At 46.2% G+C, this 16,553-nt stretch overlaps 2 protein-coding genes across 2 annotated transcripts; one reads left to right on the plus strand and one right to left on the minus strand.

Annotated features, from left to right (window-relative positions):
- The first annotated feature begins 12,930 nt into the window (after positions 1 to 12,930).
- LOC109750056 (cysteine and histidine-rich domain-containing protein RAR1) lies at positions 12,931 to 14,888 on the plus strand. Its single transcript, XM_020309003.4, has 4 exons — positions 12,931 to 13,022; positions 13,963 to 14,126; positions 14,244 to 14,467; positions 14,548 to 14,888. Exons 1-4 carry the CDS (start codon positions 12,943 to 12,945, stop codon positions 14,638 to 14,640), a joined length of 561 nt encoding a protein of 186 aa, XP_020164592.2. The 5' UTR covers positions 12,931 to 12,942; the 3' UTR covers positions 14,641 to 14,888.
- A 266-nt stretch (positions 14,889 to 15,154) lies between these two features.
- LOC109750066 (uncharacterized) lies at positions 15,155 to 16,091 on the minus strand. The gene is made up of 2 exons (XM_020309020.4): positions 15,914 to 16,091; positions 15,155 to 15,809 (listed from the first exon to the last, which is right to left on the minus strand). The coding sequence occupies exons 1-2, from the start codon at positions 16,059 to 16,061 to the stop codon at positions 15,382 to 15,384; spliced, it is 576 nt and encodes a 191-aa protein (XP_020164609.1). The 5' UTR covers positions 16,062 to 16,091; the 3' UTR covers positions 15,155 to 15,381.
- Between the last annotated feature and the right edge of the window lie 462 nt (positions 16,092 to 16,553).

The raw sequence follows: 16,553 nt of genomic DNA on the forward strand, positions 1-16,553 counted from the left end.
GGGGCTGCGCCCCCTCCTTCCTTTTCTTCTCTCTCCCCTTTCCTTGACTCCTACTCCTACTACTTGGAAGTGGGGGAATCCTACTCCCGGTGGGAGTAGGACTCCTCCTAGGGCACGCCATAGAGAGGGCCGGCCCTCCCCCTCCTCCACTCCTTTATATACGGGGAGGGGGACACCCCTTGGAGACAACAATTGTTCCCTTGGATCTCTTAGCCGTGTGCGGTGCCCCCCTCCACCATAGTCCACCTCGATAATACTGTAGCGGTGCTTAGGCGAAGCCCTGCGTCGATAGAACATCATCATCGTCACCACGCCGTCATGCTGACGAAACTCTCCCTCAACACTCGGCTGGATCGGAGTTTGAGGGACGTCATCGGGCTGAACGTGTGCTGAACATGGAGATGTCGTGCGTTCGGTACTTGATCGGTCGGATCGTGAAGACGTACGACTACATCAACCGCGTTGTTTTAACGTTTCCGCTTTCGGTATACGAGGGTACGTGGACAACACTCTCCCCTCTTGTTGCTATGCATCACCATGATCTTGCGTGTGCGTAGGAATTTTTTGAAATTACTACGTTCCCAACAGTGGCATCCGAGCCTGGTTTTATGCGTAGATGTTATATGCACGAGTAGAACACAAGTGAGTTGTGAGCGATACAAGTCATACTGCTTACCAGCATGTCATACTTTGGCTCGGCGGTATTGTTGGATGAAGCGGCCCGGACCGACATTATGCGTACGCTTACGCGAGACTGGTTTTACCGCCGTGCTATGCACACAGGTGACTAGCGGGTGTCAGTTTCTCCAACTTTAGTTGAACCGAGTGTGGCTACGCCCGGTCCTTGAGAAGGTTAAAACAGCACTAACTTGACAAACTATTGTTGTGGTTTTGATGCGTAGGTAAGAACGGTTCTTGCTCAGCCCGTAGCAGCCACGTAAAACTTGCAACAACAAAGTAGAGGACGTCTAACTTGTTTTTGCAGGGCATGTTGTGATATGATATGGTCAAGACGTGATGAGATATAAGTTGTTGTATGAGATGATCATGTTTTGTTGAAATTATCGGCAACTGGCAAAAGACTTATGGTTGTCTCTCTATTGCATAAGATGCAAGCGCCAAATAATTGCTTTACTTTATCGCTATGTGATAGCAATAGTTGCAAGAGCAATAGTTGGCGAGACGACCATGTGATGACACATTGATATAGATCAAGATGATGGATATCATGGTGTCATGCCGCTGACGATGGAGATCATGATGATGCTTTGGAGATGGAGATCAAAGGCACAAGATGATGATGGCCATATCATGTCACATATTATGATTGCATGTGATGTTTATCTTTTATACATCTTATTTTGCTTAGTTCGGCGGTAGCATTATAAGATGATCTCTCACTAAATTTCAAGATAAAAGTGTTCTCCCTGAGTATGCACCATTGCCAAAGTTCGTCGTGCCCAGACACCACGTGATGATCGGGTGTGATAAGCTCTACGTCCATCTACAACGGGTGCAAGCCAGTTTTGCACACGCAGAATACTCAGGTTAAACTTGACGAGCCTAGCATATGCAGATATGGCCTCGGAACACTAAGACCGAAAGGTCGAGCGTGAATCATATAGTAGATATGATCAACATAGTGATGTTCACCATTGAAAACTACTCCATTTCACGTGATGATCGGTTATGGTTTAGTTGATTTGGATCATGTGATCACTTAGATGATTAGAGGGATGTCTATCTAAGTGGGAGTTCTTAAGTAATATGATTAATTGAACTTTAATTTATCATGAACTTAGTCCTGGTAGTATTTGCATATCTATGTTGTAGATCAATTGCTCGCGTTTAGCTCCCCTGTTTTATTTTTGATATGTTCCTAGAGAAAACTAGGTTGAAAGATGTTAGTAGCAATGATACGGATTGGATCCGTGATCTGAGGATTTTCCTCATTGCTGCACAGAAGAATTATGTCCTTGATGCACCGCTAGGTGACAGACCTATTGCAGGAGCAGATGCAGACGTTATGAACGTTTGGCTAGCTCAATATGATGACTACTTGATAGTTTAGTGCACCATGCTTAAACGGCTTAGAATCGGGACTTCAAAGACGTTTTGAACGTCATAGACCATATGAGATGTTCCAGGAGTTGAAGTTAATATTTCAAGCAAATACCTGTGTTGAGAGATATGAAGTCTCCAACAAGTTCTATAGCTAAAAGATGGAGGAGAATAGCTCAAGCAGTGAGCATGTGCTCAGATTATCTGGGTACTACAATCGCTTGAATCAAGTGGGAGTTAATCTTTCAGATAAAATAGTGATTGACAGAATTCTCTAGTCACCATCACCAAGTTAGTAGAACTTCCTGATGAACTATAGTATGCAAGGGATGACGGAAACGATTCCCAAGCTCTTCGTGATGCTGAAATCGACGAAGGTAGAAATCAAGAAAAACATCAAGTGTTGATGGTTGACAAGACCACTAGTTTTAAGAAAAGGGCAAAGGAAGAAGGGGAACTTCAAGAAGAACGGCAAGCGAGTTGCTGCTCAAGTGAAGAAGCCCAAGTCTGGACCTAAGCCTGAGACTGAGTGCTTCTACTGCAAAGGAACTGGTCACTGGAAGCGGAACTGCCCCAAGTATTTGGCGGATAAGAAGGATGGCAAAGTGAACAAAGGTATATTTGATATACATGTTATTGATGTGTACTTTACTAGTGTTTACAGCAACCCCTAAGTGTTTGATACTAGTTCAGTTGCTATGATTAGTAACTCAAAACGGGAGTTGCAGAATAAACAGAGACTAGTTAAAGGGTGAAGTGACGATGTGTGTTGGAAGTGGTTCCAAGATTGATATGATCATCATCGTAGACTCCCTATACTTTTGGGATTAGTGTTGAACCTAAATAAGTGTTATTTGGTGTTTGCGTTGAGCATGAATATGATTTGATCATGTTTATTGCAATACGGTTATTCATTTAAGTTAGAGAACAATTGTTGTTCTATTTACATGAATAAAACCTTCTATGGTCATACACACCAACAAAAATGGTTTGTTGGATCTCGATCGTAGTGATACACATATTCATAATATTGAAGCCAAAAAGATGCAAAGTTAATAATGATAGTGCAACTTATTTGTGGCACTGCCGTTTAGGTCATATTGGTGTAAAACGCATGAAGAAACTCCATGCTGATGGGATTTTGGAATCACTTGATGCTTGCGAACCATGCCTCTTGGGCAAGATGACTAAAACGCCGTTCTCCGGAACAATGGAGCGAGCAACTGACTTATTAGAAATAATACATACTGATGTATGCGATCCGATGAGGCGCGCGATAGGTATCGTTATTTTCTGACCTTCACAGATGATTTGAGCAGATATGGGTATATTTACTTCATGAAACATAAGTCTGAAACATTTGAAAAGTTCAAAGAATTACAGAGTGAAGTGGAAAATCATCGTGACAAGAAAATAGGTTTCTATGATTTGATCGCGGAGACAAATATTTGAGTTACGAGTTTGGTCTTCAAATTAAAACAATGTGGAATAGTTTCACAAATTCGTGCCACCTGGAACACCAAAACATAATGGTGTGTCCAAACGTCATAACCGTACTTTATTGGATATAGTGCAATCTATGATGTTTACTACCGATTTACCACTATAGTTTTTGGGTTATGCATTAGAGACAGTTGCATTCACGTAAAAAGGGCACCATCTAAATTCGTTTGAGACGACACCGTATGAACTGTGGTTTGGCAAGAAACCAAAGTTGTCGTTTCTTAAAGTTTGGGGTTGCAATGCTTATAAGAAAAAGTTTCATCCTGATAAGCTCAAACCGAAATCGGAGAAATGTGTCTTCATAGGATACCCAAAGGAGACAGTTGGGTACACCTTCTATCACAGATCCGAAGGCAAGATATTCGTTGCTAAGAATGGATCTTTTTTAGAGAAGGAGTTTCTCTCGAAAGAAGTGAGTGGGAGGAAAGTAGAACTTGATGAGGTAACTGTACCTGCTCCCTTATTGGAAAGTAGTTCATCACAGAAATCTGTTCCTGTGACTACTACACCAATTAGTGAGGAAGCTAATGATGATGATCATGTAACTTCAGGTCAAGTTACTACCGAACCTCATAGGTAAATCAGAGTGAGATCCGCACCAGAGTGGTACGGTAATCCTGTTCTGGAGGTCATGTTACTTGACCATGACGAACCTACGAACTATGAGGAAGAGATGGTGAGCCCAGATTCCGCAAAATGGCTTGAGGCCATGAAATCTGAGATGGGATCCATGTATGAGAACAAAGTGTGGACTTTGGTTGACTTGCCCGATGATCGGCAGGCCATCGAGAATAAATGGATCTTCAAGAGGAAGACAGACGCTGATAGTAGTGTTACTATCTACAAAGCTAGAATTGTCGCAAAAGGTTTTTCGACAAGTTCAAGGTGTTGACTACGATGAGAGTTTCTCACTCGTATCTATGCTTAAGTATGTCCGAATCATGTTAGCAATTGCCGCATTTTATGAAATCCGGCAAATGGATAAACAAAACTGCATTCCTTAATGGATTTATTAAAGAAGAGTTGTATATGATGCACCCAAAAGGTTTTGTCAATCTTAAAGGTGCTAACAAAATATGCAAGCTCCAGCGATCCATCTATGGACTGGTGCAAGCATCTAGGAGTTGGAATATACGCTTTGATAAGTTGATCAAAGGATATAGTTTTATACAGACTTGCAGTGAAGTCTGTATTTACAAGAAAGTGAGTGGGAGCACTACAACATTTCTGATAAGTATATGTGAATGACATACTTTTGATCGTAAATAATGTAGAATTATTCTGCAAAGCATAAAGGAGTGTTTGAAAGGAGTTTTTCAAAGAAAGACCTCGGTGAAGCTGCTTACATATTGAGCATCAAGATCTATAGAGATAGATCAAGACGCTTGATAAGTTTTTCAATGAGTACATACCTTGACAAGTTTTGAAGTAGTTCAAAATGGAACAGTCAAAGAAAGAGTTCTTGCCTGTGTTACAAGGTGTGAAATTGAGTAAGACTCAAAGTCCGACCACGGCAGAAGATAGAAAGAGAATGAAAGTCATTCCCTATGCCTTGGCCATAGGTTCTATAAAGTATGCCATGCTGTGTACCAGATCTATTGTATACCCTACACTGATTTTTGCAAGGGAGTACAATAGTGATCTAGGAGTAAATCACTAGACAACGGTCAAAATTATCCTTAGTGGAATAAGGATATGTTTCTCGATTATGGAGGTGACAAAAAGGTTCGTCGTAAAGGGTTACGTCGATGCAAATTTTGATACTGATCCAGATGACTATAAGTCTCAATCTGGATACATATTGAAAGTGGGAGCAATTAGCTAGAGTAGCTCCGTGCAGAGCATTGTTGACATAGAAATTTGCAAAATACATACGGATCTGAATGTGGCAGACCCATTGACTAAACTTCTCTCACAAGCAAAACATGATCACACCTTAGTACTCTTTGGGTGTTAATCACATAGCAATGTGAACTAGATTATTGACTCTAGTAAACCCTTTGGGTGTTGGTCACATGACGATGTGAACTATGGGTGTTAATCACATGGTGATGTGAACTATTGGTATTAAATCACATGGTGATGTGAACTAGATTATTGACTCTAGTGCAAGTGGGAGACTGAAGGAAATATGCCCTAAATTCAATAATAAAGTTATTATTTATTTCTTATATCATGATAAATGTTTATTATTCATGCTAGAATTGTATTAACCGGAAACATAATACATGTGTGAATACATAGACAAACAGAGTGTCACTAGTATGCCTCTACTTGACTAGCTCGTTAATTAAAGATGGTTATGTTTCCTAACCATAGACATGAGTAGTCATTTGATTAACGGGATCACATCATTAGGATAATGATGTGATTGACTTGACCCATTCCGTTAGCTTAGCACTTGACCATTTAGTATGTTGCTATTGCTTTCTTCATGACTTATACATGTTCCTATGACTATGAGATTATGCAACTCCCGTTTACCGGAGGAACACTTTGTGTGCTACCAAACGTCACAACGTAACTGAGTGATTATAAAGGTGCTCTACAGGTGTCTCCGAAGGTACTTGTTGGGTTGGCATATTTCGAGATTAGGATTTGTCACTCTGATTGTCGGAGAGATATCTCTTGGCCCACTCAGTAATGCACATCACTATAAGCCTTGCAAGCATTGTAACTAATGAGTTAGTTGCGGGATGATGTATTACGAAACGAGTAAAGAGACTTGCCGGTAACGAGATTGAACTAGGTATTGAGATACCGACGATCGAATCTCGGGCAAGTAACATACCGATGACAAAGGGAACAACGTATGTTGTTATGCGGTTTGACCGATAAAGATCTTTGTAAAATATGTGGGAGCCAATATGAGCATCCAGGTTCCGCTATTGGTTATTGACCTGAGACGTGTCTCGGTCATGTCTACATTGTTCTCGAACCCGTAGGGTCCGCACGCTTAAAGTTCAATGACGGTTATATTATGAGTTTATGTGTTTTGATGTACCGAAGGTAGTTCGGAGTCCCGGATGAGATCGGGGACATGACGAGGAGTCTCGAAATGGTCGAGACGTAAAGATCGATATATTGGACGACTATATTCGGACATCGGAAAGGTTCCGAGTGATTCGGGTATTTTTTGGAGTACCAGAGAGTTACGGGAATTCGCCGGGGAGTATATGGGCCTTATTGGGCTTAGGGGAAAGAGAGAGGAGAGGCTGCGTGCCCCCCCAAGGCCTAGTCCGAATTGGACTAGGGGGAGGGGCTGCGCCCCCTCCTTCCTTCTCTTCTCTCTCCCCTTTCCTTGACTCCTACTCCTACTACTTGGAAGGGGGGGGGGGGATCCTACTCCCGGTGGGAGTAGGACTCCTCCTAGGGCGCTCCATAGAGAGGGCCGGCCCTCCCCCTCCTCCACTCCTTTATACACGGGGAGGGGGCACCCCTTGGAGACAACAATTGATCCATTGGATCTCTTAGCCATGTGCGGTGCCCCTCTCCACCATAGTCCATCTCGATAATATTGTAGCGGTGCTTAGGCGAAGCCCTGCGTCGGTAGAACATCATCATCGTCACCACGCCGTCGTGCTGACGAAACTCTCCCTCAACACTCGGCTGGATCGGAGTTCGAGGGACGCCATCGGGCTGAACGTGTGCTGAACTCGGAGGTGCCGTGCGTTCGGTACTTGATCGGTCGGATCGTGAAGACGTACGACTACATCAACCGCGCTGTGCTAACGCTTCCGCTTTCGGTCTACGAGGGTACGTGGACAACACTCTTCCCTCTCGTTGCTATGCATCACCATGATCTTGCGTGTGCGTAGGAAATTTTCGAAATTACTACGTTCCCCAACATTCTTACGCCGGCGTGGTTCGTGGAGCAGGGGAGGCGGCCGGCCTAGGAGGAGGGCGCGCCAAGGGGGGAGTCCTACTCCCACCGGGAGTAGGACTCCTCCTTTCCTTGTTGGAGTAGGAGAAGGGAAGGGAGAAGGAGAAGGAAGGAAGGGAGCGCCCCCCTCCCTAGTCCAATTCGGACTAGTCCATGGAGAGGGTGCGGCCACCCTTTGGGGCCTTTCTCTCCTTTCCCGTATGGCCCATTAAGGCCCAATACGAATTCCCGTAACTCTCCGGTACTCCGAAAAATACCCGAATCACTCGGAATCTTTTCGATGTCCAAATATAGTCATCCAATATATCGATCTTTATGTCTCGACCATTTCGAGACTCCTCGTCATGTCCCCGATCTCATCCGGGACTCCGAACTCCTTCGGTACATCAAAACTCATAATAAAACTGTCATCGTAACGTTAAGCGTGCGGACCGTACAGGTTGGAGAACTATGTAGACATGACTGAGACACGTCTCCGGTCAATAACCAATAGCGGGACCTGGATGCCCATATTGGCTCCCACATATTCTACGAAGATCTTTATCGGTCAAACCGCATAACAACATACGTTGTTCCCTTTGTCATCGGTATGTTACTTGCCCGAGATTCGATCGTCAGTATCTTAATACCTAGTTCAATCTCGTTACCGGCAAGTCTCTTTACTCGTTCCGTAATACATCATCTCGCAACAAACTCATTAGTTGCAATGCTTGCAAGGCTTAAGTGATGTGCATTACCGAGAGGGCCCAGAGATACCTCTCCGACAATCGGAGTGACAAATCCTAATCTCGAAATACGCCAACCCAACAAGTACCTTCGGAGACACCTATAGAGCACCTTTATAATCACCCAGTTACGTTGTGACATTTGGTAGCACACAAAGTGTTCCTCCGGTAAACGGGAGTTGCATAATCTCATAGTCATAGGAACATGTATAAGTCATGAAGAAAGCAATAGCAACATACTAAACGATCGAGTGCTAAGCTAACGGAATGGGTCAAGTCAATCACATCATTCTCCTAATGATATGATCCCATTAATCAAATGACAACTCATGTCTATGGCTAGGAAACATAACCATCTTTGATCAACGAGCTAGTCAAGTAGAGGCATACTAGTGACACTCTGTTTGTCTATGTATTCACACATGTATCATGTTTCCGGTTAATACAATTCTAGCATGAATAATAAACATTTATCATGATATAAGGAAATAAATAATAACTTTATTATTGCCTCTAGGGCATATTTCCTTCAAAGACCGGCCAGCCACCGATCCAGCCCCTCCACCCGCATTGTCACCCCTGGCATCCCGCACTCCACGCTGCCAGACACAGCGACGTGTGTTCGGCGCTCCTCCCATCTCCGGCGGCGAATCCGGCAGACCACTCTGTCCACTTCCCGACGAACTACCGCCGAGGAACCAAGGCTCCTCTCCCTCCGGGAAGGTGGTGATGGAATCCAGGTGAATGAGCACCTTATACTGCAGCGTTTTGGGCTGGAACACATCTCTCTGCTCCTCTGGCTCCGGCACCGCCAGCCACCTCCGCGTTGGGATCATCTCCGGGTCCGCTGTCCACGCAAGCAGCTTGAAGGAGGCCAAGTCCGCCCTTGACGACGTTTCCGGCGCCACCGTCTCAATGAAACAAGAACCTCCCAACAAGCTCTCTACAACATCCAGCTCCGAGGCATGCGGGGGAATGCCCTTGAGGTCCAAACTGACCTTAGTCCTCAGCGCCACAAAGACCACCTGATTCTGCCTGATCCATTGCTGGAACGAGATCCTACACCCGTCGAACTCGATCACTGGTCACAGACCCACTCTGTTCCTGTCCTCCCTGCTCGCAAACACCACGAGAAAATCCTCCGGCTGGAACCTGTGCACTAAAACTCTGTCCGCAGCAATGCCCAACCTTGCCTGCAGCGCCTGCCGAACCAGATCCGGTGAGAGCCCGGACCTGTCACCGCTCACGTACACGACCATGGCATGCTGCAGTCTGCCCTCGAGCTCAACCATGGCCCTGGACCTCCTGACGACACACAGCTCCGACGGGGACATCTCCAGATCCGCCTGCACCTCGAGCCTCGGCTCCGCCCGACGAGGACCACCCAGCGGCGACGCCGGCCGCGACTCGAGCAGACGGAGGGGTGGGGAGGGCGACGACACAGCACGCGGCGCGGCCGCGCCCTGCCTAGACACACCCGGAGCAGCGGCCACACCCTGACCCAACGACCTCCTCGCCACCTTAGCCGCCGCATCTCTCCTGAGCTCTTCCACCGGCGACGGACTGCGGGGCCGCTTGCACTAACTAGCGACATGCCCAAGCAGCCCGCACCGGAGGCAGACGACCTTGTTCGTGCAGTCCTTCAGAAAGTGTCCTTTCTCCAAGCATTTGAAGCACCGATCTCTCATCTCCGGTGTCACCTCCCTCCGAGGCGGCGAGTTGCGGCGCCCCACCCCCACCGGCAGACCCGCCTCACGACGGCGCTTCCAAAGCGTGCGCTTTGAAGCGGGAGCTTCCTTCCACGGCGCGATCCTGCGCGACGGCGCCGCCAAAGTGTCCACCGCCGGAACCACACCAGCGCCCACCTCCTCCGCAGCAGAGCCGTCCGAGGCCGACGAAAGGCCAAGGCCCGAGACGACAGGCCGCTCCCCATTGAACGAGGACGTCACGGAGCACGGACTACCCGCCATGGAGATCAGATCTGAAGCCGAAGAAACCGAGCTACCAGCAAGAGGCGAGGGCGCGCCCAGGCCGGAGGAGCGGACGACGGTGAAGAGGTGGCCGCCGGAGCCGGAGCGGCTGGCGGCGGGAGGGTGGACGCCGGCGTCGTGGTGACGCACGGCGGGGGAGCCAAGGAGGCGGGAGGGGGGAGGGTCTTGCGAGTACTACAAACATTTTGAAGTTTGAAAAAAAAAGAATCTAGATGACATCAGTTTTTCATCCTTTAGTGCATATATGCATGTAATTAGAGGGTGGAGTGCACGTGAAAGGAAAATTAGTCATTCTAATGCATGCATGTATATAATTAGAGTGAAGTAAGGATCGTTCTTGCCTATTGCTAAGATCCGAACGTTTGGTAGTTATAAAAGTCCATTTTCTTTTGTTGGTAACCAGATTAATATGAAAAAAAATCAAAATTGAAATAAATAAAAAATATTTCCGAATATACCAATATTTCTTCAACGAGCGAGCGGTTTTCTGTGTGTCAAAGCCACCTTCACCCAGGGGTATACCTGGCCATCTGTTGGGCCGGGCTGGGCCTCAAGCTAGGCCTACCAAAGCCCGATGCAAAAACCCAGGCCCGAGCCTGGCCCGGCCCGGCCGTCGGGCCAAAAAATTAGGCCTGAGCCCAGCCCATCACGGTAAAAGCCCGCTGGGCCTCTCCCTTAAACGGCAAAAACAACGGGCCTGGGCCAGGGCTGGCCTAACCGTCGGGCTCGAAATCTAGGCCCAGGCCCTGCCCACGGGCAAGGTCGGGTCGGGCCGGGCCGTCCGGGCTGCCCATGGCCAGGCCAGGGGTTAGTCTCCGGGTCGGTCCGGAAGAGTCGAGAAACTCGAGTCGAGATACCTTGCCGGCTGCCGCAGCCTGCCCCCGTCGTCTTTCTTCCGTTCCGTGCGCCGAAACAGGGTCGACCCAAGAGCGAGAGGGGGACAAGGAAGAAATCTCGAGAGAGGGGGAGAGCGAGAGAGAAACGCATCGCGATGTCGGCGGAGACGGAGAAGAGCGCCGCCGCGCCGGCGCCCGCGCCCGCGCCCATGCGGTGCCAGCGAATAGGCTGTGACGCCATGTTCACCGACGACGACAACCCCGACGGCTCCTGCCACTACCACCCCTCCGTAAGCTCCCTCCTCCCCCGTCCCCTCCCACTCGAAAAAATCGCATCGTTTCGCTCCTTCGAGCTCCTGTAGATCATGGAGGTGGAAGCCTTCCTTGTAACCCCTAAGCTCGCTTCTCGGATCTCACTTTGGTACTCGTATGCTATAAGGATCTGGGTGTAGTCGGGAATCGAGGGTTTAGATCCTCTACGTCCACGGAAGGCACGAATTGGGGTAGCTGCTGTGTAGTAGAAAATGCAATCTACCCAAACCTTGGGAGACAAGTCTTAAGAGACGACTTGGGTAACAAACTAAGCATATACTCTTATTATGTTGCTGGCATCAGTATCCATTCGATCCATATGGTGGTAGATTGGTAGCATGTTCACTCTAATCGCGTTATTCAGTCAGTCAGAAGCGGCGGTTGATTGCATTGACAAAATGGGCTACAAGTAAACGCGGGCACACTTTTGGGGAACATTGTTTTGTGGGTTACAGACAGACCTGGAAGTTGCCTGTTGATGAGGCCTTGTGTGCAATATGTGTGACGACCATGTTATATTATGTCTATTTAGAGTTCGGTCACGTACTCATTTATTTTAGGACATAAAAACTTGGCACGCTAAACAAAACAAAAATGCAAAGGGGTGAAGGGACCTTTGCTTGGTTTGATGTTATGATTGAAGTGTGATCTTGCATTGATGTTCTACAAAGCGATTTGCTAGGAAAGAGTGAATTCCAGGAAGCTACAAGTTTAATATACGATCTATCACTAAGCTACAGATTGAAGAACAAATATTACAACTACAGATTCGAGCAAACACCATGTAGTTTTGTGGTGTAATTGCCAAATTGGTCACTAAATCTGCAGTTCTTTGAAGTTGGTCAAATCTGTAGCTTTATCATACAATTGGTCCATAAATCTGTGTGTGAAGTTTCTTTAAATACGTAATTTTGAACATGTAGTTTTGCTAAATTTACTGCAGGAAAAATAGCAATTTAAACACTCATTTCACTGTTACTCTATTTATTCTGCAATGTTTGGTACCAATGCATTAAGTAACTGGTGCCAAGGAATCTTTAAGTAATTCTCTTTTTGAAGTTGGTCAAATCTTTAGTTGTATTATACAATGGGTCTATACATCTGCGTGTGAAGTTTATTTAAAATCGTAATTTCGTGATAGATTCTACACTGAACATGTAGTTGTACGAAATTTACTCCAGGACAAAATAGCTATTTAAACACCTATTCCACTGATGCAGATGTTTGATACCAATACAAGAAGTAACTGGCATAAAGGAATCTTCATATAATTCTGTTATTGTCTTTTCGAAAAATACGAGAACTGCTCAACAATAAGCACTACTCTGTAGGCAATCCCCAATTTGATTGTGATTGAATAGTTAAATATTGGAAAAAATAAGGTATGAATCAATTAGGACATGATAATAACTTAGCATGCATTTCTATCTTTCTGACCAGGGAAAATCCTTCTTTTTTCATGAAGTGTTTCAGAAAATTACAAATTTACAGCATCCATTTCCATATTTTAGCTATTAACAGCTCTCCCCCTTTTTTGTTTTGTTGCAGGGAGTAAGTTCGTTTGCTGCACTTGTGGGATTATTTCTGTTTTTGATAAAACCATAGGTTCTCTAATATATTATTTTCAGCCTATGTTTCATGATGGCATGAAAGAGTGGAGCTGTTGCAAGCAAAGAAGCCATGATTTTAGCTTATTTTTGGCTATTCCTGGGTAAGGATCCTCTCTCCTCCCATGACAGGCAGTGGCAGAATAGTAGTTATGTATTTCTTGTTATGCATGGTGTCATAGATACAGATTATGTTTGCAAATAATCTAAATTATTAGCGAGTCCAGTTCTCTATGCATTGCAATTAGAAAGTTAGATTTGCACCATCTATGGCTGATTTGTGATGGAACAGATGGGTGTTTGAGATTTCGTTGGTCACCGATTAGGAATTAGCACTATGATCAACCATTCTCATTTCCTTCATTTGTTGCCTAGGACTTAGACTTGTCTAATTTATAGCTTGATTGAACGTGGGGGTTCACTTGTCAACATACCTTTTTAAATCCAGGTTGTTTGTTTCTGTAAGGTACTACTACTGTCTGATAAGGAGAACCCTGTATGCATTTATTTTGATTATTCGAAGTCTAGTACAGTTTCCTTCTTAATGTCATGTTATAATGGGTCTTTGGTAAGTACTGTAATTTAACTTGTTTGGCCCAGTCAATATCATTGCGCTACATCGCTACATGGCCGAATAAACATATGCTTGCAGTTCAGAGTTTAGACTGAACAGGTTCTCAGTTATCTTATTGGTTCATTTTACTGATTAAGCGCAGCATAATGTACAGAAGATATTTGTATGTTAGTGCTTTGGCTACTTCACCACCCTCTATTAAATCAGCTTGAATTGGCTAAAGAAAGTTATTCCACTTTTCAGGGAGCTCCAGTGATATGGCTCCAATTTGCTGGCAAATAAACCTGAAAACGATGCCTTATGTCTCGGTTCTTACAGTACTATTTTTGTAACGTAATCAATGTTCCAGCTTTAACCATTGCCTTCTCTCATTCTAGAGCAGACCGTCCTTGCTTTAAGTATCAACACCCATGACCTGTTATATTTAGGGAAACTAGACATAACTGACCGCATTCTCTACCGTGGTGTAGATGTGCCACAGGGAAGCATACAACTGAGAAACCAGTCACAAAAGCTGTTTCTCTTAACTCAAAGGCAACCCCACCAAAGTTAGCTCCAATCCAGTCTTCTAAGCAGGGTGTGGAAACCGAGGCCTGCTCCAGGTGCCGTCAGGGTTTCTTTTGCTCCGACCATGGTGAGTTTTGTGTCTTTGAACTCTCAATGTGACAATGCATAACTTCAAAAAATTGGTTGATTTTTTTTCTTTTGTTGAAAAATTTAGTGTATGAACCATTCATCAATGTATTTTTAGGATCACAGCCCAAGGCACAAAAACCAGTTGCTGTAAATGGTACAAATACGGAACCTGTCGAAAAATGCTCAGTTCCACAGCCCAAGAAAAAAGTTGTTAATATAAATGAGCCTAGGGTTTGTAAGAATAAAGGATGTGGTAAAACCTACAAAGAGAAGGATAACCATGATGCTGCATGTGAATACCATCCAGGTCCTGCGGTTTTCCATGACAGGAATAGAGGGGTACGTATTTTCCCTCTAATTAAATTCATGTTCATGTATGTTCACCCTGATTCTTACCTCCCATGTATTTTCTCTTGCAGTGGAAGTGTTGCGATGTCCACGTCAAGGAGTTTGACGAATTTATGGAGATACCTCCATGCACAAAGGGCTGGCACAATGCTGATGCCGTATGAGTTCACACCATGACTCTTGCATTAAGAGTTATATTTGTTGTATTATCTCCTGGTGCATAAGGTTGGCATCTTGCCGCAATTTCTGGAGAACTGTGCTTGGAAGTGTGACCTGATATTCAAGAATAGGCTGCTTGAGTGAGTAATTACCTCGAAATCTCATGTGATGTTTCATGTAATCTGGAATCGGAACTTGAAACCATATGTGCACACTCAATTTAGTAATTTAACTATGCCCTTTTGAAGTTAAATGTGCTGCTGCTTGAGTGAGCTATGGGTAATTACCTCGAGACCTCATGTGATGTTTCAAATAATCTGGAATTGGTACTTGAAACTATGTGTGGACACTCAATTTAGTACTCTACTGAAATATGCCATTTTGAAGTTAGATGTGCCGCTGCTCGAAGCATTTGTGCAGTATTCTGCAACTGATGTGATGGAGTGAAGCCCTGAGCATGCTGGCTCCCTGTCTGTTGTATTGCTCGGTCGCATTCAGTGAAGTAATCGCGCGCTAGTGTAAAGAATTACACTTTATTCATTGACATCCAATGTATATATATATATATATATATACATGTACAACAGCTCACGATGGACCAAAGGGCAGAGGGCTTCAACACGTACAAATACACTCACATTATGGGTAGTTGTTCACACATGCATAACGCGACCTCACTGACATGGATGGCTACAGATTACTGCAAACTTGGCCGAAAGAAAACAACAGAATACGGCTACCTTCATTTAGGGGATGCCAATGATTGGGATGAAAGGGAATACGTAGATGAGAGGGATGCCCAGGCCGTATGGCGGGCTGGCGCGTCCAACGAACGGCGGCAGGCTGGGCGAGGGCAACCGTGGAGCAAGCCTCGGGGGTGACGTCTGACCGCCGCTGCCACCGGCGGACATCGTCGCGACGGCTCCTCCGCACCTTGTGAAGACGGCGAGGCGCGATCCCAGCGCGTATGAGCCAGGCCGCCCAGCAACGACGACACGCGCGACCGTGAGCCTCCGCGGCGCGCAGAGCTGCTCCGTGCCGCCGAGGACCCTAGCCGGGCACCGCGAGGCCAGCACCGACTCGGGCACTGCCACGCCGAAGTTTCCGCCGCCGTCCGTCCGCGCCACAACGTGCGGGCCCGCGCCGCCGCTGCATTCCACCGTCACGACCACACCTGGTAGATGTACATTGGCACAAAGTGTCATCGCGATCAGACAATGCATGTCACGCGCGCGCGCATTTTATTCTTTTGTTGCACGCACGTACGTAGGAACGTACCGGAGAGGTGGTGGCCCGCGGGGCAGTCGAGGCAGGTGACGGAGCCGCGGAGGGTCTGGCACGAGAGCGCGCCGAGCTGGGAGAGCACGACGGCGAGAAGGAGGAGGCGGCGGCCACGAGCCCAGAGCAGAGGGAGACGAGGAGCCATGACCACTCGCTGCAAATGTGCCGTGTCAGTGTACACGGCCAGTGGCGCCTCTGCGTGCGTTATTTGTACTGGTACGAGGAGCATTGAGTGCACGCACGCTGGGGCAGATGGGAATGTTTTTTTTCATGAATATGCAAAGTTTGCGTATCATTGCATATTGCATTGATAGAAGAAGTTAGAATGAGTATAAGGGATGGTATGACACATGACACGGACGCAAGGACGTGAACATGGTGTCCGAAGCGGAGAGGAGAGATATAAGATACTCGACCCAAACAAAGAAGAACACGACTAAACTCGCCGATCAGAGAAGCAAACCAAACAACAACAAGATGACCAAAACTTCGTAGCCGGCACCAAGGACGCCACGAACAACCAAGACAACGCCTTCATGAAGGAGAACAACACCGAGACGCCGTCGTCGTCCGATCCGGAGACCTGGACCTGGGGTTTCCCCTGATGCTCGAAGAGGGTCGCAGAACGGCCATGGCA

Source organism: Aegilops tauschii, chromosome 2 (genome assembly GCF_002575655.3).
Source record: "Aegilops tauschii subsp. strangulata cultivar AL8/78 chromosome 2, Aet v6.0, whole genome shotgun sequence".
NCBI lineage: Eukaryota > Viridiplantae > Streptophyta > Magnoliopsida > Poales > Poaceae > Aegilops > Aegilops tauschii.